Raw genomic sequence first — 10,140 nt, 5'->3', positions numbered from 1 at the left:
GAAACCCAAGGAGGGGTCGCTATGAGTCGGGGCCGACTCGACGGCAAACAACAACAACAACAACAGTCCAGTCTCCCCTACCCCACCAAAACTGAGATCATCTCTTCAGCAGTTGGATTGTTAGTTTTGGGTAGAGGGACTCACTGATCCAAAAGTAGTTGAAATTCAGAATGTCCTCTTGCTGACTCCCAAGCCCTTCAGAGCAGACTTATAATATGATAGCTAGAAGGAGCCTCAGACTTCATCTAATCTCCTAGTTCAATATCATTTTATAAATAAGGAAACTGAGACTCAGAATGATGAACAGATGGAACCTGGAGGATATAGTAAATAATGGAAGAACACATGGAGCTCACTATGCCCTGAGCCACCTTTTTGGTATTCCCTTCTCTGAGCTATTGCCTGAAGAGCAAATTCTCATGAATGTTAATGTCTTGGAATATTACCAACACAAGGAGGAAAACCACTGCTTGCTATTGTTAATCCAAGCAGGTAAACAGTCAAGGACATGTGGTCTTGCCAACTACCATGGGAAATAAGAAATTTGTATTTCATTTCACGGTTCCTTTTTTTCCCTCAAGCAAGGGTAAGAGCCTTACCCTGTTGTGTTTGAACCAATATTATTCCCCTTAATGTGTGTGTATTTCTGAACCCAGTCAGGAGCTTAACAGAGTTTTCCAGCACTTCATAAGAGTCTATCATGTATAGAACACACTTTTCAGATTTCTACCCTCAGCTACACATTTTTTGGGGGACCTTTCTCCAAAAATACCCTCCACCCTACTTGTCAGCTCAGCTCCTGTTGAATCCACCAGTGGATGTGCATGCCAGCAATCCCCACCCTTGCAACCTTGTTTGCCTCTAGGAAGAAGGGGATCATTGTGGTTTCCATGGCACTTCTCAGCACTTCTCTGAAGCCTCACTGCTTAATTCTGATGTGGGTGTTCATGTTATAGCTATTAATTACTACATTAATTCAAGTCACAAAACTAATGAGGATTTGGACAGAGGTGGAAATGAGAATGTAATTTTGCCTGGATCATAGGCTATAAAGATAAATATGGTTCAGATATGTTCATAGAAAAGAAATGTTCATAGCTACCTTCTAATGGAAAATATGAGCTTATATGTCTCATTAAAATTGTGTATTAGATCAAAGCATCACCATTGGTAACATTTAAGCAGGTCTTAATTCACTGTGGATTTTATTTTAAGCTCTGACATCTATATAGAGAGTGTTCTTTTTTTCTTATGCCTTGAAAATCATTCTATAACTAAAATTAGAATCTTCTGAAGTTCTTACATCAAGTCATAGGATGAGTCAAGGAAGCTAGACTATATGAGAAAGTTTGGCCTTTTTTGTGTGTGTGGGTAGAGTTGGTCATTAGATAGGATTGTTTGGTGAACACTGTTGGATGCCTGTCTAGAAATCTATACTCTACCTACTCTGGGTGGTGCCTGTAATTCATCATCAGAGGGAGAAGGCACATCAATCCCCAACATTTCTCTATTACAATTCAAATACTACTGGAAGGCAGAACACTGAATCATCAACACCTGGAGTTGTGAATTGACTCAAGAAGGATTAACAAGCAAATCACCTTCAAACACTTTAAAGGAGTAAATTTCAGGTCAGATAAAAGGTTGATGGTGAGGCAGCAGATAGATGCCTTGGCAATATGAGTCTGCTGGAGGAGCCATCTCATAATTATTTATGGTTTAAACTATCTGTAGTTGGAAGGTAGCATAAGGGCCCCTTATGGTCTGTCAAATAAGAAGACACAGAAGGCAAACAATTGTTATTATTTTCTTTAAGGAAGGTAAGGACTGTTTCCTCTAAACAAACAAAAAAGAGCTTAGATGCACATACACACAAACTATGCATACACTTTTAGGGAGGTCCAAGGAATCCCGGGAGTTTTCACAAAGCCCTCAGTTTAAGTACCCCTGCTTGATAGGGTCACACTCAAAAAGTAGGTGTAGAGTTTGTGAGTTTCTGTCTTGGTCAGTTTACTCTTTGTCTTAGAGGCTGAAACACAAAGCACAATCACTGCATTTCCAGAAAATGCCAAGAGCCTAGAATATGTGGCAAGTGCATTTTTGAGTGCTATGCATATAATGCTTCCCGTATGCTTATGCAAATAACATGATTGTCACACGTTTTCTGCAAACCACACAACCCACTCCTGCATTAGTTTCCTGTGTGCACTATGTGCGTTATAGGTGTTCACATTATTTACCTGACCACATTATTTGCAAAAAATACATTGCTGTTTTCTCCTAACACTCACAATCAAATGACATCTTCTTCAAACTGAGAAAGGAGAGGTAACAAATTCTTCTAAGTCACACAGCTAGTGCTGGAGTTAAAGACTCGAGCCCAAGGTGTTTGAATCTAAAATCTGTGCCCACTGTAGTATCAGCAGTTCCCAGGACAGCACGCAACACCATAAGGTTTAAGTAGGGGCCTCAAGCCATAAAACAAACCGGAAATTGCAAGATGAAGATTACCTTGGTGTTGAAGTGGCATACACTGTAAATTTATATCAGCAATGTGTTTTTGATAACCAAACATATATGTGTATTAATTCTGGTGGGACAAAGATGTGTGAAAGCAAAAATAATGAAGTAATCCCAGCATCGCTTAAAAAATGGATGTCATTTGTTTGTCATGTTAATAAATGAAGGAAAAAGCAAATGATTTAAGTTGCAACAAAGATTATTTAAGTTATAGAAGGAAGAATTTCTGCACAAGGTGAACTTAACTTATTTCAGGATCCCAATAGAGAATATTCCTCTGAAGAGTAATCAACTTCCAGAGTGATACTGCCTTGGAAACCCAAGCAGGGACGCTATGACTCTGATCAGACTCGATGGCAGTGAGGTTGGAGGTTAATAGAGAATATAAAATATCCTTCTCTGAAGGTCTTTTGAAATAGAATGGGTTCTCAACCAGTTACTTGAAGGCAGGATGTTGACTTTGTGACTTTAATGGGTCTCTTTGCTGTTTGATCCCTGTGACAGTAAAAATTTTCAGAAAGTAGATATGCTACATGAGCTTCATGTGCTATATAAAACTATCAAATAGATCTTCCTTGATTTCAAATAGTCTTTTCAAACATTTGCAAAATTTGAAGACAATTTACGTACTCATCTGAACCTTACGTTCTTCCTTCAATAGTCTTTTAAAAAATGAGCTCCCAAAAGTTGGTTTCCAAACTACATGTCTTAAATGGTATTTGCTTGCATCTTTGGACTTGGGGTGGAACAAATGAGGATTAATGTGGAACATAAGATGAGAGCACTGAACTAGAAGTCAAAAGCTTTGATTCTCATCCTAACTTTCCTATGAATAACCCAAACCAAACCAAACCCACTGCCATCGCGTTGATTCGGATTCACAGTGACCCCCATCAGGTTTCCGAGGCTGAAAATCTTTATGAATGTAGACTGCCCCATTTGCCTTCCATGGAGCATCTGGTGGGTTTGAACCACTGACTTTCTGGTTAACAGCCAAATGTCTTATCTACTCCGCCACCAGAGCTCCTTTTCCTATGAATAGGTTCCATTATTTTGATCACCTAATTCCTAGAAGTCACTTGTATATGTATAAAACAAGGGTGTTGAATTAGATATTTTGCAAGATACCTTCAATTAAAAAAAAAAAATCATATGCTTCTGTAACAGTTAGAATTCTGACAGGAAATTCTCTGAAGCAATGGAAGTAAAGATAGAAAACAAGTATCAGCCAAACCAACACGGACAGGTGAAACAAGCTGCCAACATTCTCCTTTTCCTTCCATCTTGTCCACCATATCCCATGGTGGCCTGTCTGTATTACAGTCTATTACAATCCTTTCATCAAATCTTGCTTGTGCAATAATAAATATGTGCAAGACCCAAAGCTCACTTCCTTATTACACTATAGATTCAAGCCATTTTGAATAACTTGAATTTAGAATTTGATTCTATAAAGAGGGTGTACAAAGCAAAATTGGTGTTCTTGTTTATACTTTGGTCATGGATAACCAATCAATTGACATAAAAAATAGCCCATGATGAAGCATAGTGGAGAAGAAATCAGAAGAGAAATGAACAGAAATAGATTTGACACTTTTTTTAAATAAACAAAGACCGTGTCCTGCATCAATAGATAGAGCATTTGCTAACTCTGAGCTACAGAGTTTTGGTTTTGATTTCAAAGATGTGGTTGATTTTTACTACAGTACCACAGTGTCTGACTCAGGAGTCTTAGGGAATTCTGTCTATCATCCCCTTTTTCAGACTCTCACCTTTTTGGAAACAAGTATTTAAAACCTTGGGAAATGTGAGCTTGTTTGGTATGCAGTCAATGGACTGCATAGTTGTGTTTGTGTTTTGTTTGGCCATCAAAGCCTTGAGCTCTGATTTCCATGCAGAGTTAATTCTACCTCTGCTCCTACAAAGCTAAGACAAGCATGGAATTGCTCTTGGATGAAATACTATCAGCCTTTGCTTTAGGATTCAGAAAAATGCAAATACATGCCACCACAACTGAACATTATTATTTTTTTTAACGTGGTTCAATGCTTAAGTAATTATTTAGCCATGTAGGGCAGAAACAATTCATGAGTTTGTCTTTGGTACTTCTAGCTCTTTCCTTGTATCTTTCCATCATCTGTCAACTGTCCTTCTCCTATCCCATTTCTCCTCTCAGTCATCCCATATTCTCTTTCTCACTATTCTTCAGTGCCATTAAACCAACTCTCAGAAATAAATTTCACATCAGCTTTTTACAAACTAGTATGAATTTAGGCCAAGGGGTTCCATCTCTCAAAAGTATTTGCACTGTAAACCTGAGAAGGCAGGCAAATTCCTTCTTCATGGAATTTCAGCAGTGATTTCCCAGCACTTTTAAGACACTGGCAACTGTAGCTCAGCCTTAAACTTGAGTCAGACCCTGAAGCTGGGCTTAGAATAGAACTAATTATTCCTTGGACTTTAGTTAGATGGGGCCTAGTGACTCAAATAAACAGGAGTGCTGGGTACCAGACCCCAAATTCTAATGATCTGGGCCACACAGTTTATTTGCAGTTAGAATCACTTTCTGTCACTCATTCCATCCTGATTGTTATTACTTAATTCATCTTGTGCCCTCCTGCCTTGTTAGGCTAGAGCCTTTCTAGGGCAGGGACCGTGTCTTATTCAGCTCTGGCTCTGCAGGCCCAGCACAGTTTCTGACTCATTAAAAACACTTCCAGACAAATAATTAGATTCCTGCAGTTCAAACTGTCAAGAGCTTGTGGTTTCCCCAAATGGCATAGCCTGTTCTCCTTCACCAAGGATCTGTCTTCTGATTTCAGAGAACACCCCCAATGGAGGAAAAATCTAAACCAGCCTGCTGTCAGACAAACCCAACCCAATCCAAAACAACAACCCACTGCCATGGAGTCGATTCCAACTCACAGTGACCCTTTACGACAGCGTAGAACTGCCCCCTAATGTTTCCAAGGCTGTAAATCTTTATGGAAGCAGACTGCCTCATCTTTTTCCAGTGGAGTGTCTGGTGGGTTCAAACTGCCGAGCTTTTGGTTAGCAGCCCAATGCGTGAACCACTACACCAGCCGATCTCCTTATCCAAAACAATAGTTAGGGTATTTCAGGGCCTGCAGTATGCTATACTTGGGAATCAAAGATCGAAGAATTGCGTCTGGATCCAAGTCTGGGAACTTTCTACTCTTCATGGTTCTAGAATGGAAAGACTTCCATAGAACATAAAACACACACACACACACACACACACACACACAGCAGCAACCCTAGTTTTATTTCAGCCATGCACGATGCCAGGTATTTAGAGGGAAGGCCACCCAAGGCCCAGAGCGTTAGCTGGAGCAGCTGATACCCTGCACAGCTTTTTATAACTCTCCTTCCCAGCACCATGCTCTACATATGTCCCATTTCATCAGCTCACGTCAAGTTAGGTCGTGCCCAATACTGCATCTTACACCAAACAAGAGCATCACCATCAGAATATTCTGTGTTTCCTGAAAATTTAAGTGGGTGTTGGAGGAAGTTTCCTCGTTTTTCATGAAAGCAATGACTTAGACACTTTTCACAAATGAGCAGCCAATTTCCTTCCATAGATGTTGGGGCTGTCGGCCATCAGCAAGCTGTAAAATGACTGGTTATAAGATTGGCATACACAATACAGAATAAAATTGTCTGTAAAGTTTTGAAAGGAGGTTGTCATGGAGGCGAGTCTGCAAACTTGTGAACAAATTATTTTCAAGGAACTGGCTGTCCACTTTTTTTTTTTTTTTTTCAGTAATAAAATTTGGAGAGAAAGGGAGATTTCTATTAAGGACCTTTATAATGTTATGATTTATTCAGTGCTAAGAATCCCTCATGAATTACACTGTCCCTAGCCCTTTGGAAGAGATTATAAAAGAGATAAAATCCAGGTCCCTTGGCTTCAAAGAACTTGCAGTTTGGAAAGAAAATTGATGTTAAAATACTGATGGCTATCATTTATTTATTGGGCATATACTCTGGGTCAGATACTAGGTCAAATATTTTTATGTACCCAATAATAGGGGTCAGCAAGCTATGACAAACAGCTGACATCCAGTCTGCTGCCTGTTTTGTAAATAAAATTTTATTGAAACATAACCATGCCCAGTTGCATATTTTATATGGGCGTTTTCATAGTACAACGGCAGAATTGAGTAGTTGAGACAAAGACTATAGCTTGTAAAGCTTAAAATGCTTACTATCCGACCCTTCACATAAAGTATTTGCTGACTTCTGCTCTGTATCTTTCATTCCTACAAGAACACTCATGGATGAATATGGTCTTTCCCATTTCACAATCAAGGAAACCAAGGGTTATGGGTTAGTGAGTGGCACAGCATGGATTTGATTCTAGATGTGTCTGATTGCAAAGATCTGTTTTCTTATGCTATACTCATGAGTACAAAAGTACTCAAAATATAAGGTAGGAAGAAATAAGAGCCTTAAAGAGACACAGAGAAACTATTAGAGTTCAGAAAAGGAAGAGATTATTTTGAACTTGAGGTGGTAAAGATTCTGAAGAAGATCACATTTGAAAATAAAAGCAAAAATAGGCAATTGTCTATCCTAAGTGAAAGCCCAAGGCCAAGAAAAGTTAAGAGGTCAAGGTCACATGGTTAGTTAGAAGCAGAGCTGAGATTGGAACCAGATCTCCACTCACCCAGCCCAAAGTATTGCTATCAATGACCATGCTAGTTAAATGTTAAATGGCAGAATGTCACAGAATTGCAGGATTATTTGAAATGAAATTTATACATTATGCTCAATGGTAATTCAATTAAAAGGCCTGTACTTCCTTTATTGAAACAATCCTACCATTTTACCAAATACATTCGTATTTGTGGCAAATCATACTTCTGAAACCATGGTAACCTCTGCCCCTCTCCACCAATTCTAAGTCACCAAAGTCAAATCTTCATATACATGCTATCCACAGAATCAGGCAGCTGTAGCTCAGCAGAGAAATGGAGACGTGAGAAGGAGCAGGCCATGGAGGCTTACCTAATACTGTAGAGCACTTTGCCGTTTTTTGAAATCCGCAGCAATTTGTTGTCAGTGGTGACATCGTGGAAGTTGGCTCCCTTCTCATTGGCAAAGAACAAATCTGGTTTCCAAATGGAGTCCAGCATAGATGGGTCCAAATCCAGAGAGTCATCAGGGTACTCGCTGTATGCCAGCCGCGAATCATTCCACTGTTGTCTCAAAAAAATGTTCACACGGTAGTCCTACAGAAACACCATGCACAAGAGTTCCTTATCACCCATGCTAACATAAGAGGCCCATCTCCGTTCCCACTTACTCACCCTCCTGCTTTTGTCTGAGTAAAGCAGGCTGTCTACCTTGGTCAAGATAAACCACTCAGGTCTAGTGGTGTGGGGACAGAGAGCAGAAAGAGAAAAGACGACCCAGCCAAACCAAAGCACAATGCATCAGGTTGAATTTGATATTAAATATTTTTTGGGTTTAATCTAATTATTAATGGGCACCAAATAACATTAACTCAAGCTGATTTTAGAAAAACGTAACAAGAAGTCAAGAGATCAGTCTGGGAAGGCAGATAGTCAAATAAAACTCGTTCATTTTCCAAATCAGAAATGACACAATATCAGAAGCTCTGGGCAGAAGGAAACTCAGTTGGAAATTTGGGTAGTGGAAATCTTGTTAAAACTGTGACATGATGGAGCAATATCTTTAAAATTCATCAACATAAATATCAGGATGCTTCTTGTTAACAAAATATTCTCTCACAGCTTCTTACTTTCAGAATTATTAAATATTTTATTGTCTCTCAGGATGTGTTGTAGCTGTAGTAGCCAACAAGATGCTTCATCAAAACAGAGATCTTTGTCATGTTTCTCTAATCTGCACACATTTGATGAAGATGTTCCTCTCTCCTGGGAGCCTCAGCTACTCCCCTGACCTTCCCACTTGGTCTGCTCATTTCCTTTTGTGCTAAGCAATCATCTTGACTGCTCTCCTGGGGACTTCTACTTGAATATACTTAGTTTCATGGAACCTGTCACTTAACTTGATAATCTACATCCTGATGGCAGCCTCAATTGTATTTCTTAGTCAGGCTGGGCTATAGTTCAGATCCAATAGCTGTCCATTCCTGCCACTTGTGGTCATTTAAGGCTGTATAATCTCATTCATTTTACTCTGGTGGTGTAGTGGTTAACACATTTGGCTGTTAACCAAAAGATCAGCAGTCCAAACCCACTAGCCTCTCCAGGGGAGAAAGATGAGGCAGTCTGCTTCCACAAAGATTTATAGCCTTGGAAACCCCATGGGACATTTCTGCCTGTCCTACAAGGTCACTATGAGTTGGAATTGACTTGATGGCTGTAGGTTTGTTTTTTGATTTTCTATCAGGCCTGCACTGCAAATTCTCAGACAAAAGGGGGTGCTGTTGTGGACCCAGCCACAACATCCTGGTTGCTTACTTTCTCCTCCAGTGAATGAACCAAAGAAATGAAAGAGCCTCCAAGTTCTCCCCATTGCTTATTTTGGGAATTGCCCAAAGGGACCAGATGATTCGTTGGGAACATGATTTACTGGAAGCTTGGGAGTATTTTGTGAGTAAAGATATTGGTTTGTAGAAAAGTCAAAGGAGAGCTATTAAAAATATAATTAATTTATGGATAAGTCTGCATTAGGTTTATCAACTATGAGATTTTTGTAAGGTTCCCTGGAAAAAAATGCAGCTTCTCCAGTGTTTGAAGGAACTATCCACCCATTTCTTTTCTTAGAGTGACAACCAGTTATCCTTAATGAAATTAATCAGGAGGGCTCTGTGTGCTTGTTTCAATAGACAGGAAGTCGAAAGGGAGGAGATCCCATCCCTTAGCCAATTCTGGAGGTAAAGAATCTCAAAGTAGGGGAAATAATGGCACCTGGATATAAGAGAAGTGAATGGGTTAAATATCTTGGACCATTGGGAGGCCTTAAAAGACCTTTCAAGAGGTCATCCTAGGATGGGAAAGCCCATGAGAAGCCAGATAGGGAGCAATGGACAGCAAAATCACCAAGGGAATATCCTTGTAATTCTCCCTTGAGCTTGAGAAGGATCTAAAATGTGTGCTGAGAGACCCTTGAGAATACATTAGTGACATATAATATGAAAAAAAATTACCTTTAAGAAAAACATCTCAATTTTAAAATTTCACAGCTAATTTACATCTTTCAAAGAAGACTTTTCCATGAGTATTCTGCAGTGTTTTCTGGTTTCTAGTTTGAAGTTTACATATAGAAAATAATGAAATAGATTTTCCCAATATTGCAACTTTCAAAAGACATCTATCATATCACAATAGAACCATGAAATGTCTAAGAGTTAATTTTAAATAAATTAATCTCCTCATTTTTAAGCAAGGAACTTAAAGGACAAAATATCTTTCATGCCACAATGCCAGCAATTGCATGACATAGACTTTTGTTCAAGTTTTAGATTAGAAATATTTGTCCTATTTGTATAGGAATCAAAATTTATCCATAATTTTATTTATGATGAAATACATTATTCTAAAATGAATAGCAGCATCTAGATTCTTTAAGAATACCAAAGGACATCCACAGATCTCAAGAAGT

General features: G+C 39.1%; 1 protein-coding gene across 1 annotated transcript in view; it reads right to left on the bottom strand.

Annotated features, from left to right (window-relative positions):
• The window catches only part of GLRA2 (glycine receptor alpha 2), a 296,757-nt gene that overhangs the window by 226,234 nt on the left and 60,383 nt on the right, over positions 1 to 10,140 (bottom strand). Inside the window, exon 4 of the mRNA XM_007952827.2 lies at positions 7,555 to 7,778. Coding sequence (XP_007951018.1) covers positions 7,555 to 7,778 — 224 coding nt within the window. The remainder of the gene's footprint in view (positions 1 to 7,554; positions 7,779 to 10,140) is intronic.

Source organism: Orycteropus afer, unplaced genomic scaffold (assembly GCF_000298275.1).
Source record: "Orycteropus afer afer isolate SDZICR_OR568_19922 unplaced genomic scaffold, OryAfe1.0 scaffold00360, whole genome shotgun sequence".
Lineage (NCBI taxonomy): Eukaryota > Metazoa > Chordata > Mammalia > Tubulidentata > Orycteropodidae > Orycteropus > Orycteropus afer.
The sequence above is the reverse complement of the archived record's forward strand: the minus strand, read 5'-3'. Positions and strand labels throughout refer to the sequence as shown.